The 21,186-nt window shown below is 35.4% G+C and overlaps 1 protein-coding gene across 2 annotated transcripts in view; it reads right to left on the bottom strand.

Annotated features, from left to right (window-relative positions):
- DPH6 (diphthamine biosynthesis 6) overlaps positions 1-21,186 on the bottom strand; it is a 174,047-nt gene that overhangs the window by 26,584 nt on the left and 126,277 nt on the right. For both annotated transcript variants that reach the window (XM_024732550.1, XM_024732551.1), the window contains exon 6: positions 7,591-7,652. In XM_024732550.1, coding sequence (XP_024588318.1) covers positions 7,591-7,652 — 62 coding nt within the window. The remainder of the gene's footprint in view (positions 1-7,590; positions 7,653-21,186) is intronic.

Here is a 21,186-nt window from a genome sequence, read left to right as displayed (position 1 = left end):
GTTTTTTTTTTTTTTTTTTTTTTTTTGCAGTATGTGGGCCTCTCACTGTTGTGGCCTCTCCCGTTGCGGAGCACAGGCTCCGGACGCACAGGCTCAGCAGCCACAGCTCACGGGCCCAGTCGCTCCGCGGCATGTGGGATCTTCCCGGACTGGGGCACGAACCCGTGAGAGGTGGACTCTCAACCACTGCGCCACCAGGGAAGCCCTACCATAGTCATTTTAAAGTCTACAGCTGATAATCTGATTAAATAGATATCCTCTGGGACTGTTTCTATTTTGTGTTTTTTTCTTAGTTTCAGTTATCTTCTCAGGTCTTCTGATATGCTTGGTAATTTTTGATTGCCTGCTGAAAACTGTATGTGAGATATTTTAAATCTAAGGCTCTGAATAGCGTTATTTTTCTCCAGAGAGAAATAGGCAATAAGAGTAGGATCAGATCACTTTAATTCACTCTAGGATTGATATGATTCAAAGTTGGATATAAGCATTTGCAAGGGCTGCACTATTTCTGGTTTGCCTTTATTCCTAAGTTAGAGTCCATGTATAAATCCAGCTGAAAACTTGGAGGGTTAAGCAGGTCCATTCCACTTTGGTTTGCCCTGAATTCTAATTTTTGTCTCCCTAGCCCCATGAAGCTGCTGAAAGTCCAAGTCAGCTTCTCAGCTGGAGTTTTCTCCTCAGCTTCTTGGCACTTCTGTAGCATTTTTGAATTAGAAGAAGAGGCAACGTTCAGGGCTTCCATCCTCTCTAGAATTCTGGCCCCTTAAATTATTTCAGTTTTTGTAATTCTCTAATGCCTTCCAACATTAATTTGTTTTAATTTCATACCACTTTTCTAGTTATTTGAACTGGGAGAGTTGATCTCATGCAAGTTATTCCACCATAACTGGAAATGGATTTCTTAAGTATCTATTAAAATTAAAAACATATATACATTTGACCTAGCATGTCCATTCTAGAATTTTATCCTATAGATAATCTCATACATGCCCAAAATTATATGTAATGTTCATTCTAGCATTATTTGTAACAGAAAAAGACATGAAAGGGATCAATAAAGAATAAAATCTATCAATAAAGAACAGGTTTTGTGTGCATGTAATAGAACACAATGATGTGGGAAAAAATGACCTGAATTTTCATATGTTAAAATGGAAGATGGAGACTAATGTGCATAGTATACTCCAATTTAGGTTAAAGTGGATAAACACATGCATACATTTTTTACATATGCAAAAATGTTTTTGATAAGATACCCTAGATCAGAAAAGAGTTGTTGCTCTGGGAAAGGACAGAAAAACTGGAGCTTGGAGTCAGTGGAATATTTTTCACTATATTTTATACTATTTGAATTTATGTTTTTACATATTATATGCCTTAACTTTATAATAAACCTTAAGAGAAAAATATTATATAGCATGAGAAGTGCTACATACCAGGAGGCAAAGAGGAAAATGGCAGGCTCAAATAAGGCTTATTTAAGCAAGACAACCTCACAGTACTAAACTCTGAATTTAGACTTTAAGGACAAATTGGATTTAGTAGAGTGAAGGAGAGAGAAAACATGCAGAGAAGGTGAGTAGAAGGCGAGTAGAACATGGAGGTATGAGGGGATGCTCACTCTAGGGAAATCATCAACTATTCAGAGTTGATGAAGGATAGGGTAGATGCTGGAGATTGTATACCTTACAAGCTTCACTCTTCCCCACGGACAGACTGTGCTGTGTTAGAAGTTTAAATTTTATTTTAAGCCAATGGGGAGCAACTCAAAAGTTTGCTTTTTGAAATGAAAGTGTGATATGATCAGATTTGAATTCATATACATCATGATGGCAATATATGGACAATGGAGGGACAAGGGGCAAGACAGGGAGGAGACAGACTTGAAAAAGAAGATAGGGAAGCACTTTGCTATACAGTAGAAACTAACACAACATTGTAAAGCAACTATACTCCAATGAAAATTAATTTAAAAAAAAAAGAAGAGAGGGAAGACTCTAATGTGGTGACATGAGGACAAAAAGGAACAGATAATATGATATTAGGAAGGTAGAATGAAAAGGACTTGAGGCCTTATTTATGAATAATGGATTATGTGAAATGATTTATTACAATTCGTTTTTAATTTTTATTTTTTGGGGGGGCTTGGATACCCGAGGAAACAATGGGGCCTTTCACTGTCAGGAAACATAAATATGGCATAGATGTCAGGAAAGAAATGTTCGGTTCTTCACAGTTGAGGCTGAGGTGCTTGAAGATACCTAAGAGAGAAAGGTGCCCAGTTGGCAGCTGAATACGTCTTTTTTTTAACCTTTTTATTTTGTATTGGAGTATAGTTGATTAACAATGTTGCATTAGTTGCAGGTATACATCATAGTGATTCAGTTATGCATATACATGTATCTATTCCCTGGTGGTCCAGAGGTTAAGACTCCGCACTCCCACTGCAGGGGGAATGGGTTTGATCTCTGGTCAGAGAACAAGATCCCCATGCCACATGGCATGGCAAAAAAAAAAAACAACAAAAAAAAGAAAAAACACATATCTTAGGCATAGAAGGATGATGGAGAAATAGCCTTAACTGTCATAAGAATAAAATTGGTAGTTGAAAGGCTTCCTTAGTGGCGCAGTGGTTGAGAGTCCGCCTGCCGATGCAGGGGACACGGGTTCGTGCCCTGGTCTGGGAAGATCCCACATGCCACGGAGCTACTGGGCCCGTGAGCCATGGCCGCTGAGCCTGCACGTCCGGAGCCTGTGCTCCACAACGGGAGAGGCCACAACAGTGAGAGGCCCGCGTACCGAAAAAAAAAAAAAAAAAAAAATTGGTACTTGAAGTCATGTAGGTATTTAATATCACCATAGGAGGATGGCTATGGATGGAGCCACAATATATAAGGGGTGGAATATAATCGGAAGCCCCAAGAGGAAGCTAAGGAAGTATCCAGAAATTCAGGAGTGAGTGGAAGGCATACACTCCAAGAGATTAATTCCTTCGGGTAAAATGGAGAAAACTTTATGGGAAGACTGGTGAGCATCTGAGACTAATAGTCAAAGAATAGAGAAAGTGGAAAGGAGTAAGGTCCCAGTGGAGTAAGAAATATCAGGAGGTCCAAGGGAACAGGAGTAGAAATCAGTCCAAGAGACCAGAGCATAAGATTCCTGGACATGGGAGGAGTGGGTGGTAAATATCAGCCTAGGGAAGTAGGTTAAAATCAGATAAAAGAGGGCCTTAAAGTATATACTAAGCAGTTTGGACTTTGTTCTATAGCGAATAGGAGTCATCAAAAGCTGTAGAGCAAGGAGTGACAGGTTCATAAGTAAGTCATATGCTAATGTTTCATTTCCATAAATGAATGTTTGATTTGCCTAAAATAAATAAAATTCTGCTTTATATCTCTCACTCCCAACACATAAACTATTTATGTCATAGAGTGTTCTGCCTATGTTTTCCTCTAAGATTTTGATAGTTTCTGGCCTTACATTTAGGTCTTTAATGCATTTTGAACTTATTTTTGTGCATGGTATTAGGGAGTGACCTAATCTCCTACGTTTACATGTACCTGTCCAGCTTTCCCAGCACCACTTATTGATGAGGCTGTCTATTCCTGGAATAAACCCCACTTGATCATGGTGTATGATCCTTTTAATGTGCTGTTGGATTCTGTTTGCTAGCATACACTCTTTCAGAGAAATCTAGAAAGATAGGACTTGAAGTATGTTGTTGGTACTGAGGAACTAGAAGATTATACATTTGATCATTATGTCAAAATTACCTTGTGCTTATTTAAAGGTCAAATTCCTGGTCCTTCAGAACTGAAATTTCTTGGAATGGGAAAAGAGTATAGGCATTTTTAACAAGGTCCCCAGTTTTCCTCTCAGGTCTGAAAACAACAGTAGCAGATTGTAAACTCCTCAAGAACAAGGATCTTGTTTACTTAATTCGTCATGTATATTTAGTGCTCACCACAGCATCTGTCACATAACAGGTCCTCAATAAATGTTAAATAATTTAAAGATGAGAGCGATGAATGGACAGACAGAACAAACAAATGAATGAAAGAACTAAAGAACTCATGTTTTTGCCAAAATCTTGATAATATTATTGGAGCTTACATTCTAGTGGAGTAAGAGGAGAGGCAACAGAAAATATACATGTAGACAGAGAAACAAATAAAATAATTTGAGGAGACCTACGTTAGCTGGGGTAGTCAGGGAGAGCTTTTGAACTGAGAAAGTAGCATTTGAGCTGTCACATTATGAGAAAGCATTAACCATGTGATGGTCTGAGGAAAAAAACCCTCAAGCAGAGGAAAGTCTTAAGGAGAAAAAGGGTAAATAAAGTGTGCTTAAGTAATAAAAGAGGCATATGTGGCTATGGCTCAGTGAGTGAGTCAGACTGGGAGAAAACGAGACAAAAGATTGATAAAATGCTCATCATACAGGGTCTCAGTGGTTGTGATCTCACAGGAGTTTGGCTGTTATTCTAATTGAAATGAAAAACCACTGAAACTTTAAACAAAATAGTGATATATCTGATTTACACTTAAAAAAAAATCACTCTGGCATCTGTATGAATAATGGCTCATAGCAGGGAAATGACAGAAGTAAGCAGACCAATTGGGGGTTGATGGAGTATTCCAGATAAGAGATGATTATGGTCTGGTAGTAGGAGCAGAGGCAGTGAGAAGTGCTTGGATTTGGAATATATTCTGGAGATAGAATAGACAAGATCATGTTAATGGGTTGGATAGAGTAGGTGAGGGAGAGGAGTGTAAAGAATTTGGATTTTAGCCTGTAGGCAATGGGGACTCATGTAAAGTTTTGAAGTGAGTGACACAATTACAGTAGAATATATTTGAACAATGATCTTGAGGCAGTAGCAAAATAAATTCTTTGAGAAATAAAATGGAAAATAGAGGCAAATTTGGAGGTATCAGTAATACTCTAGGCTTGAAGTGACAGGCATCTGAATTAAGGCGATGACAAAGGGAATGGCAAAAAGTGATAGATATAAAGCCCACAATCAAGTTTGGAGAGATTTAATTTGCAGTGCCTTTGGGCACTAGAATTTAGCAGAGAAATCTAGGCTAGAAATATTTGGGAGTTATCAGAATAGAGCTAGTAATGAAAGCCATGTGAGTGACTGAGATCACCCAGGAAGTCTGTAGACTGAAAATGGAGACGAGAATAGGAACTAGCAAAAGAGACTAAGAGTGTCCAGAAGCAAAGGAGAAAACCTAGGAAAGTGTGGCATCACGAATGCCGGTATAAGCATTTCAAGAAGAAATGTTTATAACTGTCAAATAAGGACTGAGAAGTGTCTGTTGGGTTTGGTAAAACTGGAGATCATGGGTGATCTTGATTAGAGCTGTACCCATTTAGAGGTGGAAAAATAAGTAAGATGCTAGGTATATGAGGTGTCTGAGACGTGAAGAAGTACTATGAATACAGATAACACTTCTGAAATTTTTGGTTTTGAAGCAAAGAATAAAGAGAGGTCGCTAGAGAAATACCTAGAGTAGAGGGAGGGAATCTTTAGGATGGGAGAGATGGTGGAATGTTTCAACAGTGATGTGAAGGAGACCATAAAGAGAGAGAGGAGGAAGATACTGGAGGGGGAGGGTTGATTGCAAGGTCTCTAAGGCAGATGCTAATGGGATCTAGAGCACAGAGAGTGGATTAGCCATAGACAGGATGAAGGACACTTCTCCCCAACACAGCAAGCAAGGATAGGTGTAAGTGTGCATCAGTTAGAAGGAGTGGTGCTAAGAGGTGGAGGGATTCCCAGGATGATGATTTCTATTTTTTCTGTGAAGGAAGAAACAAGTCATCCTCTCGTTGTGAGGAGAAAATATGAAGGGATTTGAAATTTAAGGAGTGGAGAAGGAATAAAATTACCATTATAGAGAATGGGTAGATTATTTTTCTAATGAAATGTAAGATTTCCAGGTCATGTGAGGAACTTGCTGAAGTTGAATAAAATAATTTCTGCATTTTTGTGTTTAAACATATATGATAACATACAGGTTAATTCACAATCAACATCATGGCAATCCTAAAACTTTACTTAACCTTTTCTACAAAGAATCCCTACATGCTTGAAACCTGAACTCACTTCAAATTTTAGAAGCAGCTTACAAAAGCTCTTTTGCCAAAGCTCCAGTCTCCCATTTCCGAAGTTCTCTTTCTTTCACCCTCATAAATTTAATTTCATTATTTATCTATACATTGTTTTTGCAGAAACAAAATTTAGTCTGATGGTAGTGAATAGATGTGAACATAGATATGTTGGCCACAGAACAAACTGCTGTGAGAAGAGTCCTATCAGAAGGGCATGGAAAGCAATCATGTCCATCAGATAGACTTAAATAAATGACACCAAATTATCTAGAAATCAAATATAATTTGTCACAATTATATAAGCATTGCATTTTAATTTTAATCATTACTATTTCCCTGGCACATATTAGATGCTTAATAATGCTTAATAAAAGAAGGAATTAGCATTTTAGGGATTTCTAAGCATTTGGTACATATTGATAAGCCATAAAATAATCAAATACAAATAAGTCTGAAAGAAGATGTGAAATCTATACAGTTAGTGAAGAGTACACCTGCTAACAGTTTATATCACAGCAATGGTATTAACAATGTCCAGAGACAATTTTGATGAAGAACATGGGAGGGAAAAATGATAATAGAGGAGTTCACTTCTGTCACAGAAGTAGGGTGATTTTCTACCATGATTGTAAAATTAAAAAAAATTCTAATAATTACACTATTCTAGCTAATTTAGCATTGTCATACTAATCATAACATTTGACCACAATTCTAATAAAATATAATACAATTAATAGAAAAGAGTAAAAATAACAGAACCTTTAATATTTAGAACACATTCAGGATTTAACAATTGTAACTTGAAGCCTTGGGATAATTTATTTACTACTCTGCAAATTAATTTCCTAATTGGTAAAAAAGAAGAGGTTAGATTAGATAATCTCTAAAGGAAGTTTCCACTCACATTTCTGATGGAAATGCACCTGATTAGGTACTGATGGAGACTATCAGGTACTGTATAGTACTTAACAATGTCGATTTTAATAAAAGTAAACTTATTTATTTATTTATTTATTTGGCGGTATGCGGGCCTCTCACTGTTGTGGCCTCTCCCGTTGCGGAGCACCAGCACTGGATGCGCAGGCTCAGCGGCCATGGCTCACGGGCCCAGCCGCTCCGCGGCATGTGGGATCTTCCCGGACCGGGGCACGAACCCGTGTCCCCTGCATCAGCAGGTGGACTCTCAACCACTGCGCCACCAGGGAAGCCCAAAAGTAAACTTCTTGACAGAACAATTTCCTTTTAGGTATAGCTTACTTACTCTTTCAGTGAGCTCAACGAGCTGACATAACTTTTGTAATTAATTTAAAACATACTTTCATATCCACTAGAGGTTTAATTTTTTCATAAAACTGCATCATCAATGTATCTGAGTTTTTCTAAAAATTGATTGTATAATCATTATATCATGGCATTATTTATTTTCCTGCTTTAGATGCCTATATTTTGAGAAATAGTATAAATTCTTACCTCTAAGAGATAAGGCTCCATTTGGTCCAGGGTTTTTCCAAGATGCTTATCTGGATCTAAACCTGCCAAGAAAGGTTAAATTTTTTTTTAGATAACGATTAAAATGGAGGTTTAAAGACACGTTTCCCTTCCCTTGGCTCCTCCTTGCCTAGGAAACTAGTGTATGTCTATTTTAAGGCAAAATGTACCTTACTAGTATTTATTTTTCTATTGCCCTTGGGTAACTGGTTTTCTTGCTCCTGAAAAATAAGTTTCATTCCAATTCATTTCAATTGCACTTCATCAACTACAAGACACATTGTTTCAATCCCTTTTTCATTTTTGAGGAATTGTAATTAGGATGGAAAAAAAAAGTATCATTTCAAAGATATGAAATTTAAATCCTTGGTATTTTAATTATTATTATTTTTTTTTACTCATGGACAACAGCGAGAATTTTCTGACATTTCTATTTTATCTGTTTCAAACTTCTTATTTGGAGAATAAAAGTAGAAAATAAAAGAGTTGTAAACTGTATGCCTATATAATTAATTCACTTAGTAGCATATGGACACAAATAACTATTACCAAATTAAATGACAGCTCATTTCAATGACCACTTGTGTGACAGTGTTTTCCAAGAAAAAACAGAAACACTCTGAAAAATCATCATAGTACCAATAGCATTTGCATAATCTCTGATAAAGATGTTCAAATGATATAATAGCAGAGTTTATGTGGGTGATGGGGTATAGGTAGACTACTGTGGACAACAGGAACTCTTCCCACATTCCAAAACTAACCTGCCAGGAAAAAAATCACATGCCACACCACAAGTCAGCTATGAAAGGAATGAATTCATTTTAGCTATTTACATCCATAATACATGTATTAGGCTTAGGTTCATTTAAATAGGCTATTTTTATTGATTATTGGTTTAAACCAATCAGCTTATTAATTATACAAACTGAGTAATAATTTTCTTTTTCTAGTCAAATGCCTTCTTTGTAACATGGTATTTCTTATAATCACATACAGAATAATAAAAGGGAAGTCAGATGAAGATTAAGGATTCTTCTCCTACTGATATTAAATTACATTAATCGCAAAGGAAACAACTCAGACTACTAGCACTAGATGGATTATTTGACTCCTTTCACAGCAATCTTATTCTCAAGATGCATTCATTAAAATCAAAATTTCAATTGGCTGGGTAAACACTTGATGAACTAATTGTTGACTTTGTCCAGTTCCTTTACTCCTGTCAACCCTTGCAACCTTTGCAATTCAATGTTTAAAATGAGTAGGTAAATAAAATATTTGAGACAAGCATCTATGTAATCACCACCCAGATTTAATAAGCATTAACATCTTGCCCTATTTCCTCCATAACTTTTCTTTAAACACCACCAACATAATAGAATCTCACAGTATATCTACCCTTAATCAATCTATTTTCCCTAGCCTTCAGTCTTTTGAAGTTGGTATGTTATTTCCCAACTATGCTTTTATAATTTTACTACAAATGTACATATCCAAAACAATATTTATTATTGTTCATGTATATCAAATTTTAACACGAATGATAACTTTTTACTTGTTTTTTTCAGTTCATATTGTTAATGAGATTTACTTATAGTAATTACTATGGCTCTGGTCCATCCATTTTTGACACTCTTTTAAGTGTCAAAACATGTTTGTTTACTTTCACTACTTTTTGTTGTCTTCTAACTTAATTGCATATGGTCAAGACTGTAGTCTTTATATGATAATTCTTCAAAATTTGGTGAAGCTCGTTTGTGACTTATAAATGATTATATTTTATAAATGCCCCATTTGTGCTTGGAAAGTGGATTTGCTGAAAGCAAAGTAAGATTTTATACCTAAACATAAAAAATTATGATCTTGCTAATTCTGCTGTTCATATTTCTATGACCTTACTAATATTTGGTTTCCATGAACCATCAGTTTCAAATAAAGGGGTGGTTAAAACCTCCCATTATGATTTTGGTTTTAATAATTTCTTATAATTCAAAGTTTTGTTTTATACATTTGAGAGGTGTGTTGTTATGGACACAAATTCATAATTTCTAAAACTTCTTGGGAGGATTATTCCTTTATCAAGAAGTAGTGAGCTTTTTATCTCCACATATGACTTTTATCATATATTCTATTTATCAACATTACAACGCCAGCTTTCTTTTGTTAACGCTTTTCTGATATACATATAACTGGGTTTTGAAATTTTTTATCCTATCTTATAAATACAAATTCAAAGAACTGATTTTAAATTTTTTATATTTTACAATTTTTTTTTTTGTCTGGACCTGTTTCCATCACCTTATTGTGTACTTTTTGTTACATTAAACTTTATATATATATTTTTTCCTTTGCCACTTTCTGCCTCATACTGGATCAAAAAGGATATTTTGTCTGTTTTCTCTGCTGATTAGAAAGCTGTAGACTATATATGTCAATCCCAATCTCCCAATATATATATACTATTGATACTATGTATAAAATAGATAACTAATGAGAACCTACTGTACAGCACAGGGAACTCTACTCAGTGCTCTGTGGTGACCTAAAGGAGAAGGAAATCCAAAAAAGAGGGGATATATGTATACGTATAGCTGATTCACTTTGCTGTACAGCAGAAACTAATACAACATTGTAAAGCAACTATACTCCAATAAAAACTGTTTTAAAAATGTGATCCTTTTCATTGGTCTCATCTTAGTACAGTGCCTGGAACACTTTCAAGTGTAAGCTTTCAAGAAATATTTAGTGAATAAATGCATGTTAATCTGAAAAATAAAAAAAAGAAAGCTGTAGACTGAATTTCTACTCTTCCAGTAATCACTTGTAATTTTTAACATTCATTCAAAACCACAGTATTTAAGTCTAAAGTATTAAATATCTAAGAATTTATGAACCTTATAATATAAATCTAAGAATTTATTTTTAATTTTTTTAATCTAAGAATTTATGTTTAGCATCTTTCTTTTTTTTTTTAGCCACGCCGTGCAGCTTACAAGATCTTTGTTCCCCCATCAGGGATTGAACCCACACCCCCAGCAGTGAAAGCCCAGCGGCCTGACCACTGGACTGCCAGGGAATTCCATTTAGCAACTTTTTGACCAAAACAAGTTAGCATGTTTTTAACTAGACACTAAATAAGTTTTACCATTTAAGTTGTTATCACTGTGTTAAATTTTAGTTCCATCATTTTGGGCAAGAAAATGTAAGCTTATGAACACATTTTACAGTGTCTGTGCTCACCATTGTTTGTCATTCATTTCCCCTGGAATTCAATTTATTTCTGACTTAAGTCCATTCTTTATTTTTTCACTGAAGATCTGTGAGTGGTAAACTCTCCTAGTTTTTACCTGTCTGATAATGTCCTATTTTTCTATCTCCACCACATAACAGTTTAGTTGTAATATATTATTACTTCTTCAGGCTTTAGTTGTTCTTAATGAGATTTATGCTGTCAAACAGTGGTTCCCATATAAGGAATCTTCATTATCTCTGTGCTCGACAGTACAATTTTCAGTTTACCTATGACATTCTATAATTTTAACACAAGGTATCTATTTTTATTTACACTGCACTGAACCTACTATGCACTTTCAATTCCAAAACTCATCTTTCTTCGAACCTAAGTTTTCAGCCATTATATCTGTAAATACTGTTCTTCTGCCTTCTATTTTTTTCCTGAAACATCTATTACACAAATATTGCTATTTTCCTATCTATCTATCCTCCATATTTTTTTTTTTTTTTGCAGTACGCGGGCCTCTCACTGTTGTGGCCTCTCCCCTTGCGGAGCACAGGCTCCGGACGCGCAGGCTCAGCGGCCATGGCTCACAGGTGCAGCTGCTCCGCGGCACGTGGGAACTTCCCAGACCGGGGCACGAACCCGTGTCCCCTGCATCGGCAGGCGGACTCTCAACCACTGCGCCACCAGGGAAGCCCTATCCTCCATATTTTTACGTTGCTCTTTCAATGTTGTCTTCTGGGTGAATTATTTTTTTCTGCTTCACTCATTCTGTCTTCGACTTGGTTCATCTAGAGTTTATTCTGCCCACTATTCTGTGTTTCACCCCAAATTTCTAATTGTTTACTTTTCACATCATACTACTGCTATTTCATTTTGAGTGATTTATTTTTCTAATTGACTGCTTTTTCTTTAGTGGATGTTTTATTTTTATCTCTTTGAGGTTCTCCCTCAGAGGGGGCACTTTCAGTCTGTTTCCCCACAGGACTGTGATCTCCCAGTTGCTTTTGCTTATTTCCTGACCCTTTGTATTACAGCCCCACAGCTTCATTTCTGAATTATTTTGTATGTCTATTCATTCTTAATTCACAGAGATGTTTATAATGCTTTCCAGCACAGCTGTTTCATACTTTTCCTTCATATATTCATCTATTACTGCCATGGTTTGGGGTGGAAATTTGGAAAACTCAAAGCAAGAATGTACAAGGCCAGCATGGCAGAAAGTCATTTTTTAGCTGCCCTTCCAATTCCTTGATTCTCATATATACTGGTCACATAGCACATACATATCACCTTAGCACTTAGCATCAGGCTACACATCATTAAAATCATTTTAAAAGTCTCTCATGATTGAACCTAAGAATTTATGTTTTGTGTTCTCTATAAGGGTTTGGGAGTAAATAAATGCCTATCTAAAAGGCATGAAAAGGAATTTAAGAGCATGTGATTTTATACAGGTGGGCAATGAAAGATCAAGCCAACAATCTTCCCATTTTCCTTACAGCCTTTTATTTCATTGCAAAATCATCATGCCCCAGTTCTGAACTGTTAAAGTAGAGAAATAGCTGTAATATCTCATTTCAAAGATGGCTGCATTCCATGATGTAGCTGTAAAGTAATTTGGCTTGCCTTTAGATAAGACAGTCAGTAAAATATGTAAACATAAGTCACATTGGGCACATTTTTTCCACATGAATCTGTATTCATCACAGAAGTACACCCTGGTAAAATTATTTCAAGATTTTTGTGTATTCATAGAAATATTTTCAATTTATTTATTCCTAGGATAAGCACTGAAAATTCTATGGAGCTAAAACAATTAGAATAAACAGAAATTTAAAACTTTAAGGAAGATTTTCAAATATTTTTCTGAAACACATTATAGACCATTTCACTAGGAGATTATTGTAAAACTATAAAATAGCTAAAATAAAGTTACATTTTTTTCTCAGAGTTAATAATGAAATAAGCTGCATGTATGAGTCATTATAGTTTGGTAATACGGTCTGCACCATGTTTGGTGAGGATGAGATGCTGTTACGAGTCATGGTCTGATGATTTAGATCTTTCACACAGGGCAGGCCAATCAGTAAGGATATTTCACATACACACATCAATAGATGATTCCAATGGACGTGTAAAACCAAGGAAATGCGGGAACTGAGAAATAAACAATTTTGACACATTGTAAATTTATCAGAGGTTATGTCTGGTGATTTTGGTAGGCATCTTCGCATAAACAATGATTCAGGAGTTCTTATCTCATGAGATGATACTATTTAAATAGACTATAATTCTTTTCCAAAAAATGTCTAAGTTTTAATAATGAAACTGCTTGTCTAGATTCCATACAATAATGTACATATTGTTCTGAATGAATCTTTGTACTTTAAATCAACACTGTATATAATACATATTTGAGTCAGGCTAACATGTTCTACTGTAGTTGGTAATGACTTTCTCCTGATGCTGGTTACCCTGTGCAAGTGCAATCTGTCTTTGCTTCCATTTTTCTGTTCATTAGAAAGTGACAAGTCATTGGGACCTCACGATCACTGCCCATAAGACGTGCATTTCAAATTGTTTTTATAAAATATTTCCTTGGATAAGATCCAGAGACTCCTAGCAATTCAAGCTCCTGTCCTTGAGAAATCAATGGCCTGAAGCCACCCTGATCTCCGAGATCTCTTCTAAATTGGTATACTATTACACGTGGGATGATATTAGTCAGCGATGCGGTAGGAAGATTATTCATCCTACCCTAGAATACACTCAGATATGGAACTTTTCTCAAGAAATTTTTTACTGCCTAAAACACTGATGTTTCCATAAATATTAGACTATATGCAAATGAAAACTCTTTGTAACTTATTTTTATAAATATAATGGATGATTGAATATTTAATTTTATTACACTTACACATTTTTTCACGTTTCTTCATTTAGAAACATCTTAGCATTGTTGTACAATCTGTATGATATTTAATTTCTCTAAATGGAATAAGACAATTATTAAGATAATTTTAAAACAAGCACCTGGAGAAACAGATTAGTTTAACATTAAAAAAAAAAAACCAACCTGTTAGCTTATCTATAATTATGAAGCCCAAAGATGTTAATCTTTACCTCATGTATTTTGGTTTTGGTATTTTCTAACTAGATGATATGCACAGAGAATTCTGACACTGCAGATCCTTCATAATTGAGAATGGAAAGTCAGGGTCAGATTACTATCAAAATATATTTATCATTGGATTTACGCTTTAAGTGCTTTAGAGAGAAATATTTTACATAATAAAGTCAATGTCTGAGTTAAAATTTAACACAAAGCTTAGACAAAATAAATAACTTCTCAGTTTAATTTACTTGTTTTATCTGGCATGTGGGATCTTCCCGGACCGGGGCACGAACTCGTGTCCCCTGCATCGGCAGGCGGACTCTCAACCACTGTGCCACCAGGGAAGCCCCAATTATATTTTTAAACTCAACTAAAGAAAGATGCTAATATACCAATATATTTGCTCTCAAATGATTCTACTATATGTAACCACTTTATAGTACATGAATATATAACACAACTCAGTAATTTTAAAAGCCATCTTACATATTCATTTTATTTTCAATTTTTAAACAGTAGCTATTTAACTGGTAAATGCAGCCAGTCCAAAGGCATAATCTTCTCTTTCTTTGAATAAATGCTAGTATCTAGACCCAATACAATTTCAATACAATTTGAAAACCTCTATCCTAATCTCTGTAATGTCTTCATTCCCATTTTATTTTATATAAAACTATATTATGTAAAAACCTTTTGAGAGGCTGTGAAAAGCCTATGAAAAAGCCACAATGGTTCATGGGTTTTTCCATGCAATTCAACTTTATCTAAAACTTCAATTTATCCTAGTCCTTGAAAAAGATGTTTCTTTTTTAGATTCATTCAATTTAGGTGTCTCTTCTCTAGTGAAGCCTGGGTCATGAATGGACATAAACTGTGCTTCACCAAAACCCTAACAGTCTGTTCAGTTTACCTCCTGAATCAGTCAGGTGTGGAATATGAGTCTCAATGTGTCTAGCTCCCTTATGAAAACCTTTATAATCATTGAGATGGTAACATTTAATAATGTTTATATAAATATAAAGTATATTTAAAGTATATTTAATTCAAATACCTAAATAAGCTACTTTAAGTTACTAACAAAATTTTCTTCAAAGTGCAGAAAAATTTACTATAAATCCTGACACCTAATCATTTAATCATGACTTATAGACATTCCTTGATGGAAGCTGGGTGGATGAATAAACCCACAACAAGACCTAGGCACTGGATAACTCCATGCAGAATTAAGAAATTAATTAGGAGGAAGAACCATAATTTGCAGAGCTGACATCTATTTTACTTTACTTGCATGTATCAATGGGAAGCAATTACAATTCAATTAAAATATTCAACTTTATTACTTTACTGACTGACCTTGAAGTTAATGCCTGTTCTATTTAATTGTATCATCTATGAATAAATGTTAACCCTACAATGTTATGCCCCATTATTTTCAATGCATTTTTCAACTTCTCAACTGAATTATATCAGTCAATTTATTGTCTACTATCATGAAAGCAAGTGGAGGTTTATTTCTTCATGACAGCCCAAAATATGATATGAGAGAAACATCACGAAATGTTTGATAATGCTACTTTTAACAGAGTCAAGTAAAATGAATTGTGTTCTCAACTTTTGTAGCCTAGACTTTTACTGTAAAATCAGTAGGTGATATTCAAAAAGGTATAATCACTCTGAGAAGCAATTTCTAGTCTGCCTATATAAATCTTGATAAATTTCAGTGCAGACAGGAATGGAGCATTGTGTGTATCTTTAAAAGTTCAACACAACCCCTCCCCGCCCCCAATTATCTCTTCCTATTTTTACCAGGCTCACTGGCCATCAAAACAAGTGAATTTCATTTAAAAAGCTCTAATGTTTTTGTTGGTAAATATAACCTTTTTGTTTCCAGACTTCAACGGAGCACACCATTATTCTACAATTGAGCACTTTATAAATATAACCACTATATTTGTGTCAAAAGAACAAAAAAGACAGATTATGTGATCTCTAAGGTAAAAATTAGCTCACATGTTTTGAAAGTTGACTATTGGGGGAAGGATCTTATTTGAATTTCCAGATTTTCCATTTCTACAATTAGATCACTAAAAGCTTAGCTATCTTAGAGGTTGTGTTAGGACTCATCTCAACATGTAACTTCTTTCTGAAATCTATGAACTGGTATTGTACTTCAGTGTATGTAACATGAAGGAGACTCAGACACTTCATGGATTCACTTTTGAGATCCATGGCACCCATGAAGTGAATGACCAATAAATCATATTAAATATAATTATGCAGTTAATGATAATCAATACTTGCTGATGATAGCTCAAATGGTCCTTCTTCTACCTTTGAAATACTACACAGTTTTAATATGAAAAAAATGAATAAAAAGTGGAAGATATGCGAGTCAAAGAAATTTTTTAAAGGGGGATTTGAAATATTTATTATAGAAATATCTTCCTAATTTTTCATATTAGTTTTCAACATAATGAGGACTGGAAAGTGAAAGAAGCTTGATATGAGTAGGGAGCGTTTAGAGGGGTGAAAGTTGAGGTTAAAAAAAGTAGACAAGGGGTGGCGCAGTGGTTAAGAATCCGCCTACCAAGGCAGGGGACACGGGTTCGAGCCCTGGTCCGGTAAGATCCCACATGCCACGGAGCAGCTAAGCTCGTGCGCCACTACTGAGCCTGCTCTCTAGAGCCTGCGAGCCACAACTACTGAAGCCCGCATGCCTACAGCCCGTGCTCCGCAACAAGAGAAGCCACCGCAATGAGAAGACCGCGCACCACAACGAAGGGTAGCCCCCCCTCACCACAACTAGAGAGAAGCCCACGTGCAGCAACAAAGACCCAACACAGCCAAAAATAAGTAGATAAATTTAAAAAAAAAAGTAGACAAAAGCCAAATCCTGTAGGGCCTTGTGTTTCATTTTAAGGAGTTTGTACTTGAATGCAAGGTCATGGAGAAATTCTAAGCAGAGGATGACACGATCCAATTAGATCTTTGGTGATTCAATTAGTGATCTTTCTTTAGAAAGAATCACTCTAGCTTCAGTTGAATTCCTTGGCAGGAAACAAGACTGATGGTAAGAAGGCAAATAAAGGGATTGCTGCAATAATTAGTGAGACAGGATATAACAGACAAAAGCAATAGGTATGGAAGAAAGAGAACAGATTTGAGAGCAACATACAGTAGGTAGGATATATAGTACTTGCTGATAAATTAGGTATCGTGAATACAAGAAAAAGAAAAGGCAAGGATGATTTGCAGGTTTCTGATTTGGTCAAATTAAAAGATGGTGGCACCAAACACCATTTACTTCAGATATAGAACAGAACACAAGAAAGTTTGGGAAGGAAATAAAGGGCAAATTCAATTTTAGACATGTGTTTGACGTTTCAGGGAATCACCCAAGAAGAGATATTTAATTGGCAATTAGGTATATGGGGTTAGAGCCCAGCATGGAAGTTTGAGCTGGGGATACTGATATAGAAATAGAAGCCACAAGATGAACACTCAAGGAGAACTTGTAAAGTGAGAAGATAAAATACAGGCAAGAGCTTTGAGGAATATCAAACTTTAATGGGCACTACAGTCAGAGAGCTGTCCAAAATGGAAATCTGATCTCGTCATCTTCATTTTTAAATCCTTCCTTTATACTTCTGGGCAAGATGGTTACATAAGCACTGGCATCCAATTCTTTCCTTTTCTTCCTGTGATGGTTAATTTTATGTGTTAACCTGAGTGGGCCATGGGATGCCCAGATGAAACACTGTTTCTGAGTGTGTCTGTAAGAGTGTTTGTGGATGACACTGGTATTTCAATCAGTGGTCTCAGTAAACTAAATTGCCCTCTCCAATGTAGGTGGGGATTACTCAGTCTGTTAAGGGCCTGAACAGAACAAAGTGCAGAGGAAAGAGGAACTCACCCCTTTTTTCTTGCCTCATTGCTTGACTGTGACATCTCACCTCATCTTCTCCTGCTTTTGGACTGGGATGTACGTCATTGGCTCCCCTGGTTCTGAAGCCTTTGAACTTGGACTGAAATACACTACTGGCTTTCCTGGGTCTCCAATTTACAGACAGAAGATTGTGGGACTTCTTAGCCTCCATAATTATGTGAGCCAGCTCCTCATAATACACTTCTTTTGTATCATGTTGGTTCTGTTTTTCTGGAGAACCCTGCTTATTAACACATGCACCCTCTCCATTCCAAACTCCACTGAAAAGACCACTGAATAAAGGAAGAGGAAAATATCAGGACTGAAACTGCCCAAAACTTGAACTAAAGTTTGCTTGCTTGAGTGAAGTTGGAATCAAATTCATAAGAAAGTCTATTCTACGACTTTTCCAGTGAAAGAATAACTTTCTAGAAAAAGAAGTACAGGCGACTTCAGAGAACCCTGATTATTGTCCATACCTTAGGTCTTGCACTGTGAGATGCCTACCTCACCTGGTTTTTATGTAACTTTAAACTGTGACCTATGAATATTTCTACATATTTACCTACATATGTTTGAGACATCAACCAATACAATATTAACTTTCTGAAAGAGATTTTGTCAGAAGACAAGCCCTACAAACTTTATAACATATTCTTGTTCCAAGCAGTTTTAATACATAAATGTTGGGACTTCAGCTAAGACAGGAAAATTCCACTTTCCAACCATGGCAAATATAGAATGATACTGGTATTTTCTACACACAAATATCTGCTTGGGCAATATAGTTATTAAATAGTCTTACTACTAAATGGATAAACAGAAAAAGACTCAGACTTACCTTTCCAGAAGGAATTTTCAGTGAATTGTTACATATTATCATGAAAGTTGTTTCAGTGTAAACTGCCTGACACAGCCATAAAGGTTACTTACTACAGAGGGATAACTTTTATAATAGCAGGCACTAAAACAAGATCTTATTTATTTGTGAGTATTACATTTTGTATATGTTAAAGAACAAAGGGAATTGGTAGGGATGAAGGTAGAAAGACAAGTTTTAGAATTATAACATGGTAGATATTTCTTGGAAGGCCATATATATATATATATATGTATATATATACATACACAAACACACACATACACACACACACACATACATATACATATACATACAAAGTAGCTTGGGATGGACAGAATCTTAATGTATTCAAAAATTCAAAGAACATATCCATACTAGCACCAAACAGTTATATGCCTAACTTATTTTTAGAACAGCCTGCCTAACCTGGCAAAGGAAAAGATGTGCTAGCCATAAAATGAACAAAATCAGCATTTATTTCCTCTGCTGTTTTAATCTGTTACTTCACTTTACAGACTGAGCAAAAGGCACTCTATTCAGAGATGGGTAGCTGTGGGACTGGTAGTATTTGTATTTGAACCTTAAGGAAAGATTACATTGCATATACTCAGAATGTGATATTTAAGACTTGATTTTTTTTCCTTCAATTTAAAATGGTAAATATTTACAACACACTTGGGAGATGTTAAAAGTTTCAACGTTTGATGTTTCAACACCTGAGTTTAAAAATTCTGTGCTACAGTACTTTGTATAAAGGTAAAAATATATTTCTAGTAGCAATTTACACTTGAATGCACATTAAGTAACCTTTTATAAACAAAATAATTATTTGAACAAAGTTCAGGTGTAAAAAAAAAGTTATGTTAACCATAGAATATGAAAGAATAATGCAAATTGCTTTTAACCTTTACTGTTCAGCAATCTTTTCTAGGAAGGCTACTGCAATGAATGATTTTAATTATGTCCATTATTATCCAAATGAATGACAGAAGAGTGCAAGGTGGGGAAGCAATAATTAATATGCCATACCTTGGCTTATTTGGGCAGTTATAAAAGAAGAAACAGATTAATATAACATATAGGAATTACCGCAGGTGAGTATGTGTAGGAGTGGAACTTAGCAATTGGGATGTCGGCACAACTAAAGCTGTTTTCTAATTAGTATGGGCACCTCTTAATGTTAACCCAAAGGGTGAAACTTTAAAAAGTATATGTTAAAAATTTGAAGAAAAAAAATGGTTGGCATCCCTCTGAGAGGCAAGTAAGGGATTTTAAAAACTATCCAGGCTGCTTGGAAGACAGAAAAGGACAGTGGCAATGAGAGACATATACAGAGGCTCATTATTCGACAGGTCAAAAGAGAAATCTGTGGATAGTTTGGAAAAAAAAAACAAAAACTGGAAACAATTCCAGAGTCACTTATGAATACAATGAGAGTATCTAGAATATCTTTTTTAACACTTGCCTTTTTTTTCTGAATTAAATACCAAAAATACACTGTCAGGGAAAAAAAAGAATTTGAAAATTAACAGGACAAAAGGTACCATGAGGACTAAGCAGACAATATGAGTGGTTGGACTAACTGCTGAGTTTCTCCCCATCAGTGAGGACTTGAAATGAGGACAAATAAAAGGATGAGAAGCAGCAGAGAAGTTTAATTCAGTTTTATTTGGCATTGACCTTTGCTGTACAGGATAGTGGGGAAATGACTATTCCAAGGGCACTTTCTGAGAAAATCAGTGGGGCAGTAGCAGAGAGCAATCTCTTAGGAGGAAATAATAGAGCAACTTGAGAAATTCCACAGTAATAAATTACCATGACCAGATGGTATTCAACTGAGGGTTTCTGAAGGAAATAAAGTGTGAAATGGCTCAGCTACAGATGAGGATATGCAATGTATTCAGAAAACCAGCAACTGTTTCCAAATATTGCAATTTTTCTAATATGGTAGCTCTTCTGTAAGAAAGAAAAACAATCAAATTAAGATTTATAGAATTACAGACCAGTGGCTCTCTTGGTGATAATGGAGAAACTGATAGAGTCTAATTAAGAATAGCTTCCTTCAACATCAGGATAAGGTTAACCTGCTAAGGTCAAATCAGCCACTGAGTCTATAAAGAGAACACTGTTTCTCTCCATCCTATTAAACTTATCTGGAAATGTCAATAAAATACTAGATAGAAGTAAACCAGTAAATGTAATTTATTTGGGAATTACATGAAGCTTTTAACAAGGTCACATGAAACTACTGGAGAAAAATAAGCACAGTCTTTGGGAGGAGAGGCCACAAGAGAAACTTCTGTCATTAACTGTAAAACCTGCTAAGTAATGAAAACAAAGTTTCAGGGACAATTTTCTTCCCTAACACCGTGTTACCTTTTCCAGACACACATAGATCACCTTCAATTCAAAAAAAAAAAAAAAAAAGAATT

This window comes from Neophocaena asiaeorientalis, unplaced genomic scaffold (genome assembly GCF_003031525.2).
Source record: "Neophocaena asiaeorientalis asiaeorientalis breed wild unplaced genomic scaffold, Neophocaena_asiaeorientalis_V1.1 scaffold119, whole genome shotgun sequence".
NCBI lineage: Eukaryota > Metazoa > Chordata > Mammalia > Artiodactyla > Phocoenidae > Neophocaena > Neophocaena asiaeorientalis.
This window is presented reverse-complemented; position numbering and strand designations above follow the sequence as displayed.